At 38.5% G+C, this 24857-nt stretch overlaps 1 protein-coding gene across 1 annotated transcript in view; it reads left to right on the top strand.

Annotated features, from left to right (window-relative positions):
• The window catches only part of LOC136877680 (uncharacterized), a 279154-nt gene that overhangs the window by 190541 nt on the left and 63756 nt on the right, over positions 1 to 24857 (top strand). Inside the window, exon 7 of the mRNA XM_068228702.1 lies at positions 16196 to 16322. Coding sequence (XP_068084803.1) covers positions 16196 to 16322 — 127 coding nt within the window. The remainder of the gene's footprint in view (positions 1 to 16195; positions 16323 to 24857) is intronic.

Genomic DNA, 24857 nt, shown 5'->3' with positions numbered 1-24857 from the left:
AAGACTTGAGGAATGTAATTAACATACATACATTATCATTATAGACTGTTATGCCTTTCAGCGTTCATTCTGCAAGCCTCTGAGAATTTACTAAACGTCGCCACAATCCTCGATTTGCAACTAGTGTTGTGGCCTCATTTAGTTCTAAACCTCTTATCCTTAAATCGTTAGAAACCGAGTCTAACCATCATCGTCTTGGTCTCCCTCTACTTCTCTTACCCTCCATAAGAGTCCATTATTCTCCTAGGTAACCTATCCTCCTCCATTCGCCTCACATGACCCCACCACCGAAGCTGGTTTATGCGTACAGCTTCGTCCATCGAGTTCATTCCTAAATTAGCCTTTATCTCCTCATTCCGAGTACCCTCCTGCCATTGTTCCCACCTGTTTGTACCAGCAATCATTCTTGCTACTTTCATGTCTGTTACTTCTAACTTATGAATAAGATATCCTGAGTCCACCCAGCTTTCGCTCCCGTAAAGCAAAGTTGGTCTGAAAACAGACCGATGTAAAGATAGTTTCGTCTGGGAGCTGACTTCCTTCTTACAGAATACTGCTGATCGCAACTGCGAGCTCACTGCATTAGCTTTACTACACCTTGGTTCAATCTCACTATATTACCATCCTGGGAGAACACACAGCCTAAATACTAGAAATTATCGACCTGTTCTAGCTTTGTATCACCAATCTGACATTCAATTCTGTTGAATTACTTACCTACTGACATCAATTTAGTCTTCGAGAGGCTAATTTTCATACCATACTCATTGCACCTATTTTCAAGTTCCAAGATATTAGACTGCAGGCTTTCGGCACAATCTGTCATTAAGACCAAGTCATCAGCATAGGCCAAACTGCTTACTACATTTCCACCTAACTGAATCCCTCCCTGCCATTTTATACCTTTCAGCAGATGATCCATGTAAACTATGAACAGCAAAGGTGAAAGATTATAGCCTTGTCTAACTTCTGTAAGTACCCTGAACCAAGAACTCATTCTACCATCAATTCTCACTGAAGCCCAATTGTGAACATAAATGTCTTTGATTGATTTTAATAATCTACCTTTAATTCCACAGTCCCCCAGTATGGCGAACAACTTTTCCCTCGGTACCCTGTCTTATGCTTTCTCTAGATCAACGAAACATAAACACAATTGCCTATTCCTCTCGTAGCATTTTTCAATTACCTGGCGCATACTGAAAATCTGATCCTGACAGCCTCTCTGTGGTCTGAAACCACACTGGTTTTCATCCAACTTCCTCTCAATGACTGATCGCACCCTCCCTTCCAAGATGCCAGTGAATACTTTGCCTGGTATACTAATCAATGAGATACCTCGATAGTTGTTGCAATCCTTCCTGTTTCCTTGCTTACAGATAGGTGCAGTTACTGCTTTTGTCCAATCTGAAGGTACCTTACCAACACTCCACACTAATTTTACTACTCTATGAAGCCATTTCATCCCTGCCTTCCCACTATACTTCACCATTTCAGGTCTAATTTCATCTATTCCTGCTGCCTTATGAAAATGGAGTTTATTTACTATCCTTTCCACTTCCTCAAGCATAATTTCACCAACATCATGTTCCTCCTCCCCATGAGCTTGGCTGTTTGCAACACCACCATGATGATTTCCTTTTACATTGAGAAGATGTTCAAAATATTCCCTCCACCTCTCCAGTGATTCCCTGGGATCTATTATGAGTTCACCTGAATTACTCAAAACACAGTTCGTTTCCTTTTTCCCTCCCTTCCTAAGATTTTTTATTACTGTCCAGAAAAGTTTCCCTGCTGCTTGACCTAGCCTTTCCAGGTTGTTACCAAAATCTTCCCATGACTTCTTTTTGGTTTCAACAACTATTTGTTTCGCTCTGTTTCTTTCATCTACGTACCAATCTCTGTCTGCCTCGGCCCTTGTTTGGAGCCATTTCTGATAAGCCTTCTTTTTACGTTTACAGGCTGCTCTCACTTCATCATTCCACCAAGATGTTCGCCTTTTCCCATCTTTACACACAGTTGTTCCTAGGCATTCCCTTGCTGTTTCTACTACAGCATCCCTGTATGCCACCCATTCACTTTCTATATCCTGAACATGCTTACTGTCTACTGTTCGGGACTTCTCACTAATCATATCCATGTACTTCTGTCTAATTTACTCGTCCTGGAGATTTTCTACCCTTATTTGTTTGCAGACAGATTTCACTTTCTCTACCCTAGGCCTAGAGATACTTAGTTCACTACAGATCAGATAGTGGTCTGTATCATCGAAAAATCCCCAAAAAACTCTTACATTCCTAACAGATTTCCTGAATTCAAAGTCTGTTAAGATATAGTCTATTATGGATCTGGTACCCCTAGCCTCCCACGTGTAGCGGTGAATAGCCTTATGCTTGAAGAATGTATTTGTAACAGCTAAACCCATACTAGCACAGAAGTCCAGCAAACGCTTCCCATTCCCATTAGCTTCCATATCTTCCCCACATTTACCAATCACCCTTTCGTATCCTTCAGTTCTATTCCCAACTCTTGCATGAAATCGCCCATTAGCACTATTCTATCCTTGCTGTTGACCCTGACCACGATGTCACTCAATGCTTCATAAAACTTGTCAACTTCATCCTCATCTGCACCCTCACATGGTGAATCCACGGACACAATTCTTGTCCTAATTCCTCCCACTGACAAATCTACCCACATCATTCGCTCATTTACGTGCCTAACAGAAACTATGTTGCGTGCAATGGTATTCTTGATAAAGAACCCTACCCCAGACTCTGCCCTTCCCTTTCTAACACCCGTCAAGTACACCTTATAATCTCCTATCTCTTCCTCATTATCTCCCCTTACCCGAATATCACTTACTCCTAGCACATCCAGGTGCATCCTCTTTGCTGATTCAGCCAGTTCCACCTTCTTTCTTCCATAAGCTCCATTAATATTGATAGCTCCCCATCGAATTCCATTTTGTTCGCCAAGTTGTTTCCAAGGAGTCCCTCGCCTGTCAAATGGGAGTGGGACTCCATTACTCCCATAGGTCCGAGGCTTGCTTAAAGTGTTCTGAGCTCGGTAAATTCATGAAGCAGGATGCTGCCCTACTTGCACATAGTCCAAGTGAGGATCTCTCCTCTAACGGGTTATGGACCACCGGTGAGTGGTATAGTCCTAGCCGCCTGAGCACAAAGAGGGCCACGACTCAGAATATGTCCGAGATGCCCACTCCCATTCCATAGCAACTGGTATCCGACTCTCAGGACCACTTACTAGGCCACTCAGCCGTTGCCCATGGTTCACGAACTAGGACGTGACTACAGTAACCCACAAACATGAACCATGAAATTAAACCCGAGAATAAAGTTATCATAACCAACAAGATCGAATCACGGGTAATAAATGTATGCCAAACAAACTTGAACGCGAGAAACCTGTTTGGAGCAATAAATGAGTGTGCGTTGTCAACTATTAACTATTATATTGGCCTGATTCCGTACGAGCACGAAGAATTTAACAACATTGATCTGAAGGTGATAGAAATCTTAAGAGAGCATAATATCGTCAGAACAGCAGGTAATATGGAACGACTGTACCTGAAAAGACATGAGTTAGGAAGAGGACTACAACATATTTCTGAGAAGGCCAAATTGATTTTACTTGAACTATGTAAATATTTGTCAACAAACACCTGAACGACATCGCAAAAAGTGAAAGAGAAATGCAACCCATCTGGGACTGATTGAAGAACATCTGAAATGGAAGTACCTACCGTAATTGAGGACGGAAACGATGTAACGGTAAAAGTAGTTAAGCAGAAACAAAAAGAGATGGAAATGGATCGAATCATGGCTAAGTCAATGCATTCCACATTGTTCTGTGAACAACAGGAGAAATTTGTGGACGTAAAACAGTCATCGTTATGGCTAATGAGGGGGAATATATCTCCACAGGAAGAAGGAATGTTCTGTAAGATACAAGACAGAAACATCTTCTTTAGTCATGGGAGTATATTCCAGAAGTGCCCACACTGCAACCAGGGCAATAAAACACTAGACCATCTGGCAACACAGTGTGGACGAATGCTGAATATGGATTAGAAGAAATGCCACAATGACGTTGTCAGATGCTTGCATTTCATGTTCACAAAAAAGTATGGGCTGAATAATTCTAAAATAAAGAACTATAAAGTGGAAAATGTCATATCCAATCAGCGGATTAGAATAAAGTCAGACGTCATCATACAAACTGAGCTTCGCATTGAACACAACAAAACGGATCTGATGATACATGACCTTTTAAAGAATGAAATCCTGTTAATTGAAGTTGGAATCACAAACAAAAATATCCTAAAACAGACTGAAACCACTAAAGGAAGAAAGTACGAGATGCTAGCCAACGAACTCTCACTTATGTACAGACGTGCACATTAATGGTGTCCCGACATAAACAATCAACACTGCCCCACTCCAGTACTGAAAAGGAGGGGAGACAGTGAAGGGGTAGTGTTGAAGGCCAATCCAGTACACAACATTGGGGAAGGGAGTGAAGAGGTAGTGTCGAAGGCACAATGACTCATCTTTTCGCTTAACGCATTGGTGCATGGACTGCATGCAGACAGCCCGCTACAAGACTTCGTTGTGATCGAATGTCGGATGTATTGAAGTATAGCATTAGGTTACCTACTCGTCCGGCCCAGCGGTGTACGGGGCAACGCGTCCGGCCGCCCCGGGTCCAATTCCCGGCAGGGTCAGGGGGTTTTAATTGTAAATGATTATATCCCTGGCCTGGGGACTGCGTGTTTGTGTCGTCCTTAACGTTTCTCACACTCAACACTTCCGCAATTCCAATTACATGCAGGTTCATATATTGTACAAGTAGGGGCAAAAGAACTCTATAGGTCGACGCCCCGAACAAATAGCATTTTAACATTAAAAAAATAAAAAAGTAACCTACTCTGATAATTACAGTTTTGAGAGGTAAAGGAGGTTTTTAACCGAAAAGTATTTTATACTAGTTAGGAATATTTTGTAGCTGCGTTATATCGGGTCTACCAATCCTTCTTCACCTCGTTTTTTCCATATTTCTATCCATCTCCAAACTGTCTTACGACTGCATGGTACTGCTTGTGCTATTGCTTGGGGGACCATGTGAGCCTCCCACATGCCAATAATACGTCCTCGATTCACCTGTGATAGGATATGAGCCATCTTATTACAATGTTACAGTATAACAACGGAATACACACACTGTGCATTCAGCACTACCTGTTCACTCCCTTCCCCTCCTTTTCAGTACTGGAGTGGCCTTCAACACTATCCCTTTACTCTCTCCCCTCCTTTTCAGTACTGGAGCGGGGCAGTGTTGATTGTTTATGTCGGGACACCATTAATGTGCGTGCGTGTACAATGGAGCCAAGGTGACGATGGTCCCTGTGGTAATAACATGGGACGGGCTAGTTACCAACCTATTCAAGAAGCACATGGACAAATTTGAAGTGAGCAAACAGCTACAGGCCTACCTACAGACCATCGTACTAAAAAGAACGTGCGAGAATGTGCTAATCGACTTCAGATGAGGCAACTTGGATAACGAGTTGTGGACGGAGGACTTATAAAGAATGATGGACCAGATGGAGGTGGTCCTGGTGCCGTAAATGGTGTGCAAAAAGTGTGTATATAAATGTGTAGAATCATTGGATGTAACATGGACTTGAAAACTAATTGAATAAATTATTTTATATGGGTATGATTTTGTTGACAGTAGTTTGCAATTCACATCAATCTCTCAGACTTTGCAAAATTCAAAGAATGAACTTTTTGGTGGTGGTTGGTTCAGAAGAGAATTTATAGCCTGAAATATTGTTTGCAGTTCACGTTTAATTTGTATTTTAGAAAAATGGGCATTTAATCTCTGCAGAGAGATGGCTGGATTGCATGGCTGGGACAAAGCTTTCCCAATACCAATGGAACAAAATTGTTTCCAAGTACTTGCCACATTTATATTTCCAGCCAGATGTTGGTAAAAAGGAAAATTTATTTTTTCAGATTATTAGGTACAGTATTTTGAAGTGTGTGATAGTGTTCAAGCATGCTAGGAGAGTGTGTGCATCTATAGACCCAATGTAACATATCATGGTGAGATATCATTTGTTTGATGCCATCAGTCAGCCATTGAGAAGGAGGTCGGGAGTTTTAAGTGAACTAAATTTTCAACTATCTTATTGATATTTATATTTTTTACATCACCCCAAGGACTATTCAAGCCATCAACTCTCAGATGATCTAAGTTTATAAGTTTAATGCCCTTGATTGTGATGAATCTATTTTTATACCTGGCTACTTTGAGCAAGTAAGATAGTCTAAATATCGTAATTTATAATCTTCATGTTCCGTGTTGATTTCCTAATTTCAATAATAAGCGTTGTAGGGATGTTCCACCTAATCAGCACTGTACAAATTATGTTAATTTTTTTCTGTAGGTAACTATGTTATGTATTATATGAGGACTAGTTTTGGTCAGTGTATTATGATGATACCAGAGAATAGCGAAGTGTGATTTTTACTGAGTTTTTAACTAATTTTATAATTTTGTGTGTGTGTGTGTGCATTGTTTATAAATTTTTATGTTTAATGTATTCTTTAGCTGCAGATGGTCCAAAAAGGACCAAAACTAGTCCTAATATAATAAAATAATTACCTACAGAAAAAATTAACATAATTATTACATAAAGACTAATTATTGAAATTAAGACAAATATATTGTGATGTGACGGTATGCTGAGAATAGGGATCTGTCCATGTGATACATTTTTCTGTGGGTTGTTAGTGATTAAGTCAATCTGTGTATGTGAAGATGAGGTATGGTTTGTTGGTTTTAATGGAAATACAGTATTCTTCTTCTTATTTTTCTTCATGTGCCATGTCCTCGCAGAATGTTGGCGATCGGTAGCATGATCTGTTGTTTGTTCATAGCTGTTCTAAACAGAATAAGCTTTGTCACCCCAAACCACTGGCTCAAGTTGCCGAGCCATGATGTCCTACTTCTCCCCGGACCACGTTTTCCATTAATTTTCCCCTGACCGAGCTCGCTAGCTGCAGTCGCTTAAGTGCGGCCAGTATCCAGTATTCGGGAGATAGTAGGTTCGAACCCCACTGTCGGCAGCCCTGAAAATGGTTTTCCGTGGTTTCCCATTTTCACACCAGGCAAATGCTGGGGCTGTACCTTAATTAAGGCCACGGCCGCTTCCTTCCCACTTCTAGCCCTTTCCTGTCCCATCGTCGCCGTAAGACCTATCTGTGTCGGTGCGACGTAAAACAAGTAGCAAAAAAATTTTCCCTTGGAGTATTACATGCAGAAGGTGGTATTTACAGTTCCGCATCATATGACCAAAGTATTCCAGCTTCCTTCTCTTGATGATAGTGAGAATTTCTGGTTCTTTGTTCATATGGTGCAAAAAATCTATATTGGTCATTTTAGCTGTCTAAGGTATCTTCAGTATCCTTCGCTACGTCCACATTTCAAATGCTTGCAACTTCTTGCACATTGTCTCAGTTAGTGTCCATGCCTCAGCGCCGTATAACAGAATGCTGAAAACATAGCACCGGAGTAGTCGTGTCCGTAGTGAAGTGGAAAGGTCACGGTTTGTCAAAAGTTTTCTAAGTCTCTGAAAAGAAGTTCTGGCCTGCTCAGTTCTGCATTGGATCTCGTGAGTAAGGTCCAAGTCATCATTGATGTGATGTCCCAGGTATTTAAATGTTGCCACTCTCGTGATCTGTTCCTTTGCTGCTGTGAGATGACCTCGAATGCCATCTTCTTTCCTATTTATAACCATCCACTTGGTCTTCTTTACATTAAGCCTCAAGCCCATTGCGCTGCTGGCTTCAGTGACAGCATTAAGTAGTTCCTGTATATCCTGGAGTTTGGTTGCAAGTAGCACAGTGTCATCGGTATACCTGATGTTATTTATGATGAAACCATTAACCACAACTCCTTGATTCTTTCCGTAAAGAGCATCTCAAAAAATCTTTTCTGAATAGATGTTGAAAAGCATGGGGGAAAGAATACAGCTTGGCAAACTCCTTTCATAATTGAGATTTCTTCTGAGACACGACCATCAACTCTTATGCCAGCACACTGGTTCCAGTAGAGATTACCAATAATACGGACGTCCTGCCCATCAAGTCCTAATTCTCGAAGAATGCTCATAAGTTCATCATGGAGGACTGTATCGAGGCCTTTTCGTAATCGATGAAACAAGCAAAAACATCGACATTGACATCTCGGCACTGTTGGACTAATACCTGCAGACTGAATAATGCCTCTCTAGTACCAAAACCATGTCTGAAGCCAAACTGTGAGGTTCCGATATTCTCCTCATATTTATGATATATTCTCACGTGCAAGACTTTTAGGAATACGTTCAGACCGTGGCCACATCAAACTAATTATTCTATATTCATTGCAGAATTTTGCATTGGCTCCTTTAGACAATATTACGAAAGTCGATTTGAGCCAGTCTCAAGGAATGGTTCCACTGCGGTGAATACTGTTGAATAGGTCAACTAATAATGAAAGGGATTTTTCTTTCTCAAGCAGTTTCAGTATCTCAGCATACATCTCATCAGGGCCTGGAGCCTTCCCATTATTCGCTGTTCTTATGGCATATTCTACTTCTGCACGTGTGATATCCACAGCATCATCTGCCCAAGCACCATGATCCACATTTCTGCAATCCAAGAAGAGATTTTGTACATATTCCACCCATTCCTTCAGTTTTTCTTCTGTGCTCGCTAAGATGTCACCATTCCTATTAAGGAGGACTCCACTACCCTTCTTGTTATATGCACTGGTTACTTGTTTCACTTTCTTGTACATGTTGAAAAAATCATGTTTTTAATTCTATTTCATTGCATTCCTCAGACAGTCGTTGTTCTTTTGCATTCCTAATTCTTTGTTGTATTAAATTCTGCAAACTTTTGTACTTGATAGGATCTTTGTTTTTAAAAGACCTTCTCTGGTCCATCAGCTTCAGGATTTCTTCTGTCATCCACGGCTTGTTTTTCCTTCTTCCAGCATCCATTAATTTTACTTGGCTTACGTCGTTTATTGCACATTTGATGTGATTCCAAGTGCCTTCAACATCATTTACATTAATGCTGTTTTGAACTTCCGCAAGTTTTACACGTAGGGCTGACTGAACTTCATCCTTCAGTGCTAGATCTTGAAGCTTTTGAATCTCAATCCGACTAAAACTACCCTTTAAATGGCATTTCTTCAGCATGATATTCATGAAAGCAAACAGTAGGCTATGGTCTGAGTTGATATCAGTACCAGGGTATGTTTTCACACATTTGATAGAATTTCTGAACCGCTTGTTAATTGTGATGTAATCAATCTTGTTCCTAATACTGCTGTCAGCATTAGAGGTCCTTGTATAGAGGCGACGTGGAGTTAGCTGGAAATATGTGTTTGCTATAATAAGGCCCTCCTCCTGGCACATCTGGACCAGTCGATCACCTTGAGTATTGCTTGTTCCTAATCCGTAGTCACCGACTACATCAGCCCTTCGACCATGGCCAACTTTAGCATTGAAATCGCCCATCACAATGTGTTTATCTCAGATGGTTTGGTGTATGACAGGGCTGCTTCGATTTTCGTGTAAAAATCTTCGATATCAACGTCTGACGCATCACATGTTGGAGCATATACTTGGATGATATTCACTAAAATTGGTCGTGCATTAAGCTGTAATAAACACAAATGCTTAACAGCCTGTTCCAGTAAATTAGTATTGAAGTCTCCAAATCTATATATATATATATATATATAAAATAAGAGTTTTGTCTGTACATTGCTCAGAATTTAAAAAGAATGGTATTTCTGTATTGGTCATGTCCATAGTAACAAGGAAATACACTTTTTAATTTTCCGTAATGTCTGTCTGTCTGTCTGTCTGTCTGTCTGTCTGTCTGTCTGTCTGTCTGTCTGTCTGTCTGTCTGTCTGTCTGTCTGTCTGTCTGTCTGTCTGTCTGTCTGTCTGTCTGTCTGTCTGTACATGCATCACGAGAAAATGGTGGAAGTGACTGTAATGAAAATTGGTATGTAAAGTCGAGAAATAAGTCGCTACAATCTAGGTCAAAAATAATCTTATTCATGCTGAGAGAATTGGTAGTTTAGGGGAATGCCTAAAATTTAATTCTCAAATATTTGTTATTAGTGGTTCTATCTTAATGAAAATTGGTATGCAAAGTCTGGAAATAAGTCACTACGATGTAGGCCATAAATAATCTTATTCAAACGGAAAGAAATGGTAGTTTAGGGGAAGGCCTAAACTTAAATTCTCAAATGTTTATGTTATTAGTGGTCCTATCTTAATGGAAATTGGTATGCAAATTCAAGAAATAAGTCGCTACAATCCAGGCCATAATTTTTTTTTTCACATTGAGTGGAATGGTAGTTTAGGGGAAGACCTAAAATTTAATTCTCAAATATTTGTGTTGTGAGTGGTTCTATCGACAAATATTACATTACTAAAGTTATATGGTATTCAATTTCCGATCATTTATGTCGTATTACATTTTTACCGTACCGGCTATGATAACAGAGATATTCATTAATTTGGACTTTTGTTGCTAAGTCCACATCAGCTCCAAGTCACGAGAGAAAAGGTAGACATAATTTAATGAAAATCATTATGCAAAGTCAGGGAATAAGGAACTACAGTCTATGCTATAAATAATTTTGTGGGACGCCCTAATATCACAGAATATGTTGGAAGATGGTCCGCCTAGTCAATACTATTTATTTATTTACCTTTCACCTTAACATCTAGTACACCGGGCGAGTTGGCCGTGCGCGTAGAGGCGCGCGGCTGTGAGCTTGCATCCGGGAGATAGTAGGTTCGAATCCCACTATCGGCAGCCCTGAAAATGGTTTTCCGTGGTTTCCCATTTTCACACCAGGCAAATGCTGGGGCTGTACCTTAATTAAGGCCACGGCCGCTTCCTTCCAACTCCTAGGCCTTTCCTGTCCCATCGTCGCCATAAGACCTATCTGTGTCGGTGCGACGTAAAGCCCCTAGCAAAAAAAAAAAAAAAACATCTAGTACATGTTTCGAGAATATTATGCATTCTCTTCCTCAGCTAGTAGATTAAAATTCAGTATGCAATAAGACCTGACTAAAATAGGGGGGGCCCCCATTAAAAATTCAAAACAATGAGTATTACAATGTAACACTTAAAAATTTGGATAGTACAAACATAGAATTAAAATCCCATTTTGTCAAGTACAAATTAAAAACACAATATAGTAATGTCTAATTAAATACAACGTCTTGTGATGATATGAATTCACAGTGTCCTTGAAGCTGCCTTGCGTGGTTCAAAAAAAGTTGAGTTAGGAATGAATGAAATTGCATTAAAACTTGAAGTCCTGCCGATATCCACCGTTAATAGGTGTTAAAATGATGTCTATTTAAATTAAAATATTGGACACAATGTCGTATAATGATGTGAATTTACGGTGTCCTAGGAATTGTAATACTATCTTGCGAAGTTCAATTGGATTTGTAAAAGAATAAATGAAGTTGCGTTAAAACTTGGAGTCCTGCCATTATCTTCAGTTGATAGATGTATTATGCAGCCAGGTTGAAAATAGGTTAAAATGGTCTATAAAAAGGAAATGAAATAGAAATTAACAAAAAGGCTCTGACATGAACAAATGAGAATACAACGGGGTAAAAATATTAAACCTTACCAGTGTGATGATGTAAATATTACGTGTGGCATGCATGTGTTAGATAGATGTGAAGGCACCTGATGTTGTATGGCAACTGGTTACGGAATTACATTGGGTTGCGTGGTGGATGGAAAGAGGGGTGGAAGGAACCGCCCCTGATACAACAGTCATACTTCCCCCCTTACACGCTTGACATCATTTGGCCTCTTACTAGGGTATTGGGTTACCAATTTAAACAACTGATTGTCTTCTGCAATGTGTTCATTTAGGCTGTTCTCATTATCAAATTTTTGCAATTTGTATATTTCTAATTTCTCTAGGGCATTCATTTGTTTGCCTTTGCTTAATGAATGTAATAAAGTCATATCACGTTCAATATTTGTGAAATGATGGTTGCTTTCATGCATGTGTTCACACATTGCAGAGTATCTAGAATGTTTTCGTGCATTGACATGCTGTTTATACCGTACCACCACACTTCTACCTGACTGTCCGACATATTTTTTTCCGCAATCTTGGCACGACAGTTTGTATACTCCTGACTTACTGAACCTACTGCTGTTGTTTACGCTGTTCGAATTGAACAATAAATTATTATTATTATTATTATTATTATTATTATTATTATTATTATTATTATTATTATTATTATTATTATTATTATCTGTCCTAAAGGATACATGGATATTGTGCTTCCTAAATAGTTTAACCAAACTGTGTGATTGTTTATTAATGTAAGTGAATGCAGCAAAAAAAGGTCGTGAATAGACCTAACACTCTACTTGTAAATAAGGAAGAAAAAAAGAAATTCGCTACATTCACTTACATTAATAAACAATCACACAGTTTGGTTAAACTATTTAGGAAACACAATATCCATGTATCCTTTAGGACAGATAATAATAATAATAATAATAATAATAATAATAATAATAATAATAATAATAATAATAATAATAATTTATTGTTCAATTCGAACAGCGTAAACAACAGCAGTAGGTTCAGTAAGTCAGGAGTATACAAACTGTCGTGCCAAGATTGCGGAAAAAAATATGTCGGACAGTCAGGTAGAAGTGTGGTGGTACGGTATAAAGAGCATGTCAATGCACGAAAACATTCTAGATACTCTGCAATGTGTGAACACATGCATGAAAGCAACCATCATTTCACAAATATTGAACGTGATATGACTTTATTACATTCATTAAGCAAAGGCAAACAAATGAATGCCCTAGAGAAATTAGAAATATACAAATTGCAAAAATTTGATAATGAGAACAGCCTAAATGAACACATTGCAGAAGACAATCAGTTGTTTAAATTGGTAACCCAATACCCTAGTAAGAGGCCAAATGATGTCAAGCGTGTAAGGGGGGAAGTATGACTGTTGTATCAGGGGCGGTTCCTTCCACCCCTCTTTCCATCCACCACGCAACCCAATGTAATTCCGTAACCAGTTGCCATACAACATCCGGTGCCTTCACATCTATCTAACACATGCATGCCACACGTAATATTTACATCATCACACTGGTAAGGTTTAATATTTTTACCCCGTTGTATTCTCATTTGTTCATGTCGGAGCCTTTTTGTTAATTTCTATTTCATTTCCTTTTTATAGATCATTTTAACCTATTTCCAACCTGGCTGCATAATACATCTATCAACTGAAGATAATGGCAGGACTCCAAGTTTTAACGCAACTTCATTTATTCTTGTACAAATCCAATTGAACTACGCAAGATAGTATTACAATTCCTAGGACACCGTAAATTCACATCATAATACGACGTTATATCCAATATTTTAATTTAAATAGACATCATTTTAACTCCTATTAACGGTGGATATTGGCAGGACTTCAAGTTTTAATGCAATTTCATTCATTCCTAACTCAACTTTTTTTGAACCACGCAAGGCAACTTCAAGGACACTGTGAATTCATATCATCACAAGACGTTGTATTTAATTAGACATTACTATATTGTGTTTTTAATTTGTACTTGACAAAATGGGATTTTAATTCTATGTTTGTACTATCCAAATTTTTAAGTGTTACATTGTAATACTCGTTGTTTTGAATTTTTAATGGGGGCCCCCCCTATTTTAGTCAGGTCTTATTGCATACTGAATTTTAATCTACTAGCTGAGGAAGAGAATGCATAATATTCTCGAAACATGTACTAGATGTTAAGATGAAAGGTAAATAAATAAATAGTATTGACTAGGCGGACCATCTTCCAACATATTTACTGTTACTAAGTCAATACGGATCCAATCCTGACCATCATGGTCAAGATTATTAATACTAATATCACAGAGTCGGAAGAAAACTAAATGTAAAAGCCTACAATATAGAAAGCTCATAACATTGAACAACAATAACATTACATTGTCCACTGTTTATTGTGATGTGCTTTGTGTGTTCTGTTGACAGTCTTGTCCGATAGATGGGATTGCTGCTGCATACTGAGTATTTTTTTATTTGCTTTACATCGCACCAACATAGATAGGTGTATGACGAGGATGGGTTAATTACAGTACAGCCCCAGCATTTGCCTGGTGTGAAAATGAGAGACAATGGAAATCCATCCTCAGGGCTGTCGACAGTGGTTTTCGAACCCACTACCTCGCAAATGCAAGCTCACAGCTCATGCCCCTAACCGCACTGCCAATTCTCCCAGTCATACCGAGTATTAAAGCCTGCCTGAATATTGACGGGAAGTAGCTGGGGAGTTAAATAAATTTCTTCTTAAGCATGACATTCCTCTGGTTCATACATTTTCTGATATTACTGGTACGTAACACAGTGGTTCATCATAGCATTCGAGCTATTCAATCACTACCCTGAGGCACTGATTGGAATGAACAGTGTGTATATCTAACGGAACATTGCCAGAGGAGTGTTCACGGCTGTCTGCAGCCTGGTCATTCCAGCTCTGGAACTTTGGAATGTTAGATATGCATCGTAGTACTGTTCATTAAAAATGAGAAAATGTGCAGTTTTTCATTTGAGCGAGTATTTTATATGATAATATTGCTTTTAATCCATACATTCCTACTGAAGTTTTTGTAATGGCCTAAGTTAACTAACTGTAGTTAGGAAAACCACAAAGACAGTCTTTCTTAGAATCCCATAGCGAAGCACGGGTACATCAGCTAGTATTAAAATATGTTCATAAGCAATTGATAGTCTCTGTAGAATGACTTCAGTATCTGAGAGGTGACCTATCCATGGGGACCAATAAACAACTCGTATTAGGACTAACTGTTGTCACAGTGATCTTGGCCAGATCAACATAGTGGGTGGAAGTGCATACAATTTTACATTTAATATCATCTCTACAGAACAAGTGTACTCCTTCACCTCTTCATTCTTTTAAATCATGCCTGTAAATATTATGGTCCTTATGTACCATGCTACTAGAAATAGTTACACATAACCAGTTTTCACTAATACAAGCGTCCACCTCCGCAGCATAACGGTTAGCGTTATTAGCTGCCATCCTCGGGGGCCCGGGTTTGATTCCCGGTACTACCAGAAATTTAAGAATGGTAGGAGTGCTGGTATTTGATTAAAATGATACGTTCAGCTCACCTCCATTTGGGGTGTGCCTGAAAAGAGCTGCACCACCTCAGGATGAAGACATGAGTTTACTTTACTTTATGTGTACGTTGTTATTTTCAATGAGAGCTGTTAGCTCCTCATGGTGGGCAGTTAGTGATTGAGAATTTAAGTGAATGCAGTTCAGTGATTGTGAAGTAGCCTGAAATACTTCCACTATTGTGCTCTGGTAGTGGGGGGGTGTCTCTGGTCTCTGATAGGAGAGGTTAGGGGTAGGGGGACAGTCAGGTCCACTGCTGGCATGGGCTATAATGACACTAATCACACAAAGCAGAATACATACAGTACATGCTTCTTACCTTCGAATCCCCTCCAATGTTGCATCAGCTTTTTATGCACTCAGTCACATTCGCACTAAAAAGTAAAACGCAAACTTAAACTGAGTGTCATTTTCTTTTGTTTTCTGCATCTAGTTGGTCAAGGAGTATGTCCAATTCTGCGGGTTGTGTTTAAATAATGTTTCTTCCCACCATTGTCCGTTATCACTATTCAACCATCCTGCAGAAGAGTTTGTTGAAATTCATTTCCCAGAATATATTCCTTCTCCCAGTACATGAGAACAACATACAGTTGGATATGGCTCACAGTTGTGATATAAAATACTAATAGATACTGGTTTTCAATAATAATTGTTCTCAGTTTTCATTAGATTGGATATGTTTTATATCATTGTAGCCAAGGACCAGTTGTTATCTACTGTAGACATTCAAACATTGGTGATTCTATCTTAAAATATAAAAAGGAAAGTTGAAACATGATGTTTTGTCTTGAAAAGTAGAAGTTTGTAGCTGCTAAATTTTAATTCTTTAATATTGAAAAATGATTGTATTTATTCATCAGATGATAGAGAAAACAGCCAATTCACTTAAGAGATTAAATCGAAGGCATGAGTCAAAACCTAAGAAGATTATTGAACCAGCCGCAGAATCAAAAAAGGATGAAAAATCATTAGCCAAAATTCAAGAGGGTAAGTGTGAAAGTCTGAAAGTAATTATAGGATACTATTTCTGGTAGATAGGTACAAATTTAGAGTAATTTGTTGAATCTTCCAAATAGTGATTTTTTGTCAAGCGGAGAAGAAATGCCAAGTTTTCCAAGAGTTTGTCTGATTTCACTCAGCATAAGCTCAAAACATTTCTGAGTAATTAAACGTGAATCAAAATATGTGACCCGTTGTGAAGAAAGGAACCCAGACTCGGCAGTAGAGCTGAACAAAAGTGTTTAAGAATTGTTTTCTATGTTTTGACTTCTTGCGCTGCCTCTGGGTGTTTTAAAAAAACTAAGTTATGCAACAGTTTGAGTCTTTGCCACTCAATTTCATAAAAACTTTGTAGAGTTGGTAAGAAAATTAGTGAAAGCTGTAATTGTATTTATCTCAAAATACAATTTTCTTCATAGCAACAGTCAATTAATATCTTCTGAAGTATTGCACCTAGAAGCATGAACTCACTTTATAAAGTGCTCAGCATCTTATGGCAATTTCAGAACCACAAAAATCAAGAAAATGAAAAATTCGACTTTAGGTACCTTACAAGTTATAAATCTCATAATTGGGTGTGTATTGAACAATTTGTGTTATTATGAAAGAATGTCTCTTGTGAGTCCAACTATTCAATACCTTATGTGATTTTTATTAATTACGTATATGATATTACAACGTCTAATTGTTGGACATGTTTCGCCTGACCTTTATAGGCATCTTCAGCTGCTTTCCTCTATTTAAGATAAAAATTCCTAGCTAAATCCTAGGCTCATAATACACTTGTATGTCACAGGTAAAAATTGTTGAATTAACATAGGTGAAGTCCCCTCTTCCAATCAACGCAACAGAAGACAGTCCCATTTTAACATATATGTGCATGCATATGAAAAGGGACCACATGTCAGGTATTGAAATAAAGGTACTGTCGTGTTTCATAATATGTATCTAATATGATGTAATTAAACTGAATGCCTCCAAAAGAAATTAAGGCCTTAAATTAGCATGTAATATTACAACATAAGATTTCATAAATTTTCAGTAGAGCTGTTTAAATATTTGGTTACCTTATGACACAAAGAACTACTAAACTATTCGGAAGTTACTCTGGCATTTACATTTTCATGTTCACGGGTATTCTGATGTAGAATTTTTTTAACGAATATTACCAACAGATATTATTTATGGTCTAATTTTTTCATGGAGATCCATCTATCGATGCAAAGTCGCTGACTTGTGGAAGGTCACTGACGACAACTAATTGCAACATTACTGCACTTTACAAAAAGCATAAGACAGGAATATCAGTTATTCATGTAGAAGCCTATGTTTTGGGCATATTATATGCCTTTTCACTGTCTGGTCCCGAAGTCCTATCCATACATTCCTACTGACGTTTTTGTAATGGCCTAAGTTAACTAACTGTAGTTAGGAAAACCACAAAGACAGTCTTTCTTAGAATCCCACAGCGAAGCACGGGTACATCTATCTCTTCACAGTAGCTGCAGATGGGTTGAGACTTCTTTGTTTTCGGGGGGGACAGAAGAATTTTCTCGGAGTTGGTGGTTTTCTCTTCAGGGATCCTGCATTAAACAGAATTCAAAAGACTCATTTTTATAAAACAAAAACAAACGACAACATTCACCTTGGAAAAGAGCAGCCAAAGGGAACAGTTTTGTAATAAAAATAGAACATCGACAAGAAAAAAATCATTTTTCAATTTAAAAAAACAAATAAACAAACTAGGAAACATACACATCACAGTGAACTAAACTGCTGGAAACCAACATTTAAAAAAAAAACATCTGTTCAAGTGAATATAAATTATTTTAAAATAGATTATAACAAGGTAGATCCATTTCCCTTCCCATTTTACTGCCTCATTCAACACTCTGATTTTAATAATTTTTATATTTTGTAATTTCATATAGTTTTTAAACATAACAAGGTACTAGTGTGAAAATAGGAAACCATGGAAAACCATCTTCAGGGCTGCCGATAGTGGGGTTCGAACCCACTATCTCCTGAATACTGGATACTGGTTGCAAGTAATTTGCTTCATTTTCTGTATCAAATTCTAATCACAGAACTTGAATTGAAAATCTTCCACCTTTTTGATACTTTTTATTTGCTTTTTAGCAAATTAATTAATTATAAAGAGTACAAGTTTCATTCTTATTTGAGAACACTTCAGCTGTTGTATAGCTTAGGTGAATCACTGAGTTTTTGAGTACATTATTTTCAGGTACATTGTTCCTCTTAAAAACTATTTGAATTTAAATTGAAGTAAAATGATTTTAAAACAATGTGGTGGTTAATGGGTTGGTGAAATGAGACAGGATGAATACATAGTTAGCCTACTTAAGAAACTATATCTATTCATTTCAATAGTTGTTGTTAAAAGTTTCAAACTCTGTTACACTAAAAAATATCTGTTTGTCTTCCAGTTAAAAGGTTTTTTAAAATGTATGACTCCTTGACACTGTTCTAAATATTGTTGAATGTTCACCTGGAAGGAGTGAAAGAAGTGCTGGCCTTTGGTCCAGAGGGTCCCGGGTTTGGGATTTTGACCTTAATTGTTTAATTCCAGTGGCTTAGGGGCTCGGTGTGTGTGGCGTATTCAGCATTAGAAATCATCCTAGGTAAGGCCCTCATCTTCACAGACATGCAGGTCGCTTAATAGGCTGTTTACAAGAAAAAGATCCGTACCAGGCCTCTCCAGAGGCCATTCGCCGTAATTATTATTATTATTATTATTATTATTATTATTATTATTATTATTATTATTGTAATAATAGAATTTGCTGGGGCCATCAAGGATCATGTTGTCTTGTTGCATTTGACACTGAACTTGGCCTTCTTTAGAGCCCAAATTTTCCTCATTCTTTGTGAGTGGGCCTGCTTACACTCCTCTGTCCAAGGGGCACTGTGTCTTCTCTTCGGTTGCTCGTCTTAGTTTAGCCCGTTCGTCAATATTTTCTTGCGGAAGAGATCTCTGTTAAGGGCGTCTTCAGCTGAGATATGTAGCATTTGCAGGTCTTCTTTGGTATTTCTAAACCAGAGAATTGTGGTTTTTGGGGTTTGAATAAAAAAGTGAAAGATTTCTTTAGTTAACTTTCTTCCGTCCATTCCTTTCAGATGACCGTAAAGTCTTTTTCTGATTGTGTCGGTAATTTTCTCTATTTTGCTGTAGACTTCCTCGTTGGATCTCTTTGATGGATTCCATTTCTGTACTTTGATCCCAAGATTCCTCTCACAATTTTGCGTTCTTTTTTCTCCAGTTCTTCAAGGAGTCCTTTTTTGGCATTTAGAGACAGGGTTTCGGCTGCATATAGAACTACTGGCTTCAGAACTGTTTCATAGCGATGTATCTTGGTGTTTTGGGAAAGGTATTTTTTGTTGTAGATTGCACGGGATGTTTGGTAGGCTATTTCCAGGTTGTGTACTCGCTCCTGAAGTGCTTCTTTGTCCAGTCCAATTTTCATGATGATCTCACCCAGGTATTTGAATTTGTCTACTCGGGTGATGTCCCCGTATTTTGTATGGAGTTTTGGTGGAGCCTCTTTGATGTTAGTCATTAGTTCTGTTTTCTCAAACAATATCTGCAGACCAGTTTTTTCGGCAATTTCCTTTAAAATTTCACTTGAGCTCTAGCGGTTTCTATGTCATTTGAGAGAACAGCAATATCATTGGCAAATGCTAAGCAATCTGTTGCGATCCCCTTGGATTTGGTTCCTATTCTTCATGGACTGTAGTTGGTTTCCTGTAATCTCACCCGCCAGGTTCTGATGATCTTTTCAAGAACACAGTTGAAGAGTATCGGGGATAGCCCATCACCTCGTCGGACTCCTGTTTTGATGTCAGAGGAATGCGAGAGACATCCATGGAACTTCACCTTGGATTTTGTATCAGTCAGGGTGGCTCTAATTAATGCCAGCAGTTTCAAATCAACTCCAAATTCATTTAAGATGTTTAGCAGGACTTCCCGGTCAATGGAGTCGTACGCTTTCTTGAAGTCCACGAAGACAGACACATACTGCTTGGACCTTAGTGTACAATATCTGATGATCGTTTTAAGATTTTGGATCTGTTCGGCTGTTGAGCGACCTCTTCTGAACCCTCCTTGGTATTCACCTATTTGATGTTCGACTTGTGCTTCCAAACGCTCCAGGATGGCAAGTGATAGAATTTTGTAAGTCACGGGTAGCAAAGATATTCCTCTGTAGTTGTTCATGTTCTTCACGCTGCCTTTTTTGTGTAATGGATGGATCAAAGCTATTTTCCAATCTTCATATAGGGTCTCCTTGTTCTAAATTTCTTCTATTTGCTTTTGCAAGATATCAAGTGATTCCTCTGGGGCATATTTCCATAGTTCTGCTACTAGTGAGTCTTCCCCCGGTGCTTTGTTATTTTTGAGACGGGCAATGTGGCGCTTGATTTAATCTCTGTTGGGTGGTCTGGAATCTGGGTACCTGAGTAAGGGTTCCTTGGTCTCAATGGGGCTTTGCAGTTTAGAGCAATTAAGTAAATTCTTGAAGTAATCTGCCAGAATGCTGCAATTTTCTTAATTTGACGTCGCCAGTGTGCCGTCCTTTTGCTCAAAGCATAGAGATGGTGGTTTATAGCCAGTGAGTTTGCGTTTGAAGGTTCTGTAGTACTCTCTGCTTTCATTCTTCCTAAAGTTGATTATTATTATTATTATTATTATTATTATTATTATTATTATTATTATTATTATTATTATTATTATTATTAAATGCATCAGGCTTCCTCTGACCACTGTACAGAGGAAACAATATGTTATAACGGATGCGGAGAGGGCAGCCAAGTCAACCAGACTCAAGACTTTTTGGGAGAAGAAAAGGAAGACAAATTTGTTGTAGTCTGATTTAAGTGCTCCAATGTGGGCGTAAACTCTGTAAATAAATAAATAATAAACATAATAAACATCTTTCTAATTCATATATCAATGTATTTAGTGAGCAATTTCTTTTCTTAAGAAAGCTCTTCAATGCTTGTGCTAGTCTGCATTTTATGTCCTCCTTACTTCTGCCATCGTTAGTTATTCTATTACCCAAGTAACAATATTCATCTAAAAATTCTAAATATCTAAATCTAAAAATCTAAATATTCATCTACTTCCCTTAAGACTTCATTTCCTAATCTAATATTTCCTGCATCGCCCGCCTTCATTCGACTGCACTCCATTACTTTTGTTTTGGACTTATTTATTTTCATGTTGTACTCCTATCTATACCATGCAGCAACTTCTTGAAATCTTCTGCAGTCTCAGGTAAAATAACAATATCATCGGCAAATCTCAAGGTTTTGAATTCCTCTCCTTGGATTGTGATTCCCTTTCCAATTTCCTCTTTGATTTCCTTTACTGCCTCTTCTGTGAAAACATTGAAAAGGAGGGTGGACAAACTGCAGCCTTGCCTCACTCCTTTCTGGATTGCTGCTTCTTTTTCAAAACCCTCGATTCTTATCATTGCAGACTGATTTTTATACAGATTGTAGATAATTCTTCGTTCTCGGTATCTGATCCCAATCACCTTCAGAATCTTAAATAGCTTGGTCCAATCAACTTTATCGAATGCCTTTTCTTGATCTACGAACACCCTGTACATGGGCTTGTACTTCTTAATTCGATCCTCTAAGATCAGACGCAAAGTCAGGATTGCTTCACGTGTTCCTAAATTTCTTCTGAAGCCAAATTGATCTTCTTCCAACTCAGCTTCAACTTGTCTTTCCATTCTTCTGTAAATAATACGTGTTAAAATTTTGGATGGCACATCCTGTCTCATGCATCTTACACACTAAATGGAATAACCTTGCCATGCTTGTTTCTCCTAAGGCAGTCAGTAATTCAAAGGGAATGTCATCAATTCCTGGTGCCTTGTTCCTATTACTGTATTACTTTCGATATTCAGTAATTAACAGCAGTTTTTATCCTATTAGGGGTTGTAGGATAAAAAAAAATAGAGCACGACTAAGTAGTATTGTAGTGTAGTCATATATTAATTACCTTATTGTTGTGTACTATCCCAGACAATATATCCCTCCGTTCATTTATTTTTTTTTGCAAATAAGTTACTTTATTTTTTTAATTTATAATTTTCCCTCCGTAAAGAATGGCTAAGGAGCGCGAGTGTACTTATTGTGGGTGTGGTGAGGCATTGAGGGGTATGAGGGAGGGGTTGGAAAGTTTGAGGGAGATAATTAGGATTCTCACAGAAGACGGGAAGGAAGATAGGACTCCCTCAAACAATGTACAGGTTACAGTAGGTGTACAAGAGGGAGGGGAAGGAAAGGGAGGAGTTGTAGAAGACAGGTGGTCTAATGTTCTAAGGGGAAGGAGATTGCAGGCCAAGGGCTCTATTCAGGATCAGAATTCAGGACAGGTGTCTGTGCGAAATCGGTACGAGTCACTCCAGGTAGAACAACAGAGTGAAGATGAGGGACAGGGAACTGTTGCTGAGATGCATGCAAGTAGGAGGAAAGGGAAATGTAGAGTAGAGGATAGGAAAAGACAGGTGGAACAGGGTCATGGGAAGGAGAAAAGGGAGGAGGAAGTAGTTTCTGCAGCTATCAGGAAAGATAGGGTTGACCAGGAGGGGAGGGGATCAAATGAGGTGGGTAGGGTTGAGGCTCTGGTCATGGGGGATTCCATCGTTAGACACGTGGGGAAAGTGTGTGGAGGAAAGGGAACCAGGGTAGAATGTTATCCAGGAATTAGGTTGAGGCAGATGTTGAGGAAAGTAGAAGAGAGGGAGGAGGGGAAGGAGAAGGCGGTAGTGTTTCACGTTGGTACCAACAACGTAAGGCAAGCTGATATAAGTACCAACATAGTTGGAGATGTGTGGGATCTGGTAAATGCAGCACGGGTGAAGTTTAAGAAAGCGGAGATTGTTATTAGTGGAATACTGGGTAGGAGGGATACTGACTGGAGGGTGATTGGGGATTTAAATGAGACTATGGAGTGGGTATGTGGGAAACTGGGAGTGAAATTTCTAGATCCTAATGGGTGGGTAGGAGATAGGGATCTGCGCTCGGATGGCCTTCATTTAAACCGCAGTGGTACGTATAAGTTAGGAAATTTGTTTGGAAGGGTAATAGGGAGGTACATTCAGGGAAACGGGATGGCCTAGGGAGCGGTGATAAGGGAACAGGGAACTGGAAATCAAGTAGGGATGACATAAAATTGTTAGTGCTGAACTGTAGAAGTATTGTAAAGAAAGGAATAGAATTAAGTAATTTAATAGATATATATTTACCAGATATTGTAATAGGAGTTGAATCATGGCTGAGAAATGATATAATGGATGCAGAAATTTTCTCACGGCACTGGAGTGTGTATCGTAGAGATAGGATAGGAAAGGTGGGAGGGGGAGTTTTCATTCTGGTGAAAGAAGAATTTGTAAGCTACGAAAAAGTTAAAGATGAGACACATGAAATTCTAGGTGTAAGGCTCATTTCTAAAGATAATAGGCAACTTGATATATTTGGAGTGTACAGATTGGGAAAGGGTAGCACTGATGCAGATTCGGAATTATTTGATAGGATAGTCAGCTATGTGGGAAACGACATGGAAAGAAATGTGATTGTAGCGGGAGATCTGAATTTGCCAGATGTCAATTGGGAAGGAAATGCGAACGACAGGAAGCATGACCAACAAATGGCAAATAAGTTAATATGGGAAGGACAGCTGATTCAGAAAGTGATGGAACCAACCAGAGGGAAAAATATCCTGGATGTGGTGCTGATAAAACCAGATGAGCTCTATAGGGAAACTGAAGTAATAGATGGTATTAGTGATCATGAAGCTGTTTTTGTGGTAGTTAAAAATAAATGCGATAGAAAGGAAGGTCTTAAAAGTAGGACTGTTAGGCAGTACCATATAGCTGATAAAGCAGGTATGAGGCAGTTTCTAAAAAGTAACTATGATCGGTGGAAAACGGTAAATAAAAATGTAAACAGACTCTGGGATGGGTTTAAAGAAATTGTTGAGGAATGCGAAAACAGGTTTGTACCTTTAAGGGTGGTAAGGAATGGTAAAGACCCACCTTATTATAATAGAGAAATAAAGAGACTAAGAAGGAGGTGCAGACTGGAAAGAAATAGAGTTAGAAATGGCTGTGGAAGTAAGGAGAAATTGAAGGAACTTACTAGAAAATTGAATCTAGCAAAGAAGGCAGCTAAGGATAACATGATGGCAAGCATAATTGGCAGTCATACAAATTTTAGTGAAAAATGGAAGGGTATGTACAGGTATTTTAAGGCAGAAACAGGTTCCAAGAAGGACATTCCAGAAATAATTAATGAACAAGGGGAGTGTGTATGTGAGGATCTTCAAAAGGCAGAAGTATTCAGTCAGCAGTATGTAAAGATTGTTGGTTACAAGGATAATGTCGAGATAGAGGAAGAGACTAAGGCCAAAGAAGTAATAAAATTTACATATGATAACAATGACATTTACAATAAGATACAAAAGTTGAAAACTAGAAAAGCGGCTGGAATTGA

Source organism: Anabrus simplex, chromosome 7 (genome assembly GCF_040414725.1).
Source record: "Anabrus simplex isolate iqAnaSimp1 chromosome 7, ASM4041472v1, whole genome shotgun sequence".
Taxonomy (NCBI): domain Eukaryota; kingdom Metazoa; phylum Arthropoda; class Insecta; order Orthoptera; family Tettigoniidae; genus Anabrus; species Anabrus simplex.
The sequence above is the reverse complement of the archived record's forward strand: the minus strand, read 5'-3'. Positions and strand labels throughout refer to the sequence as shown.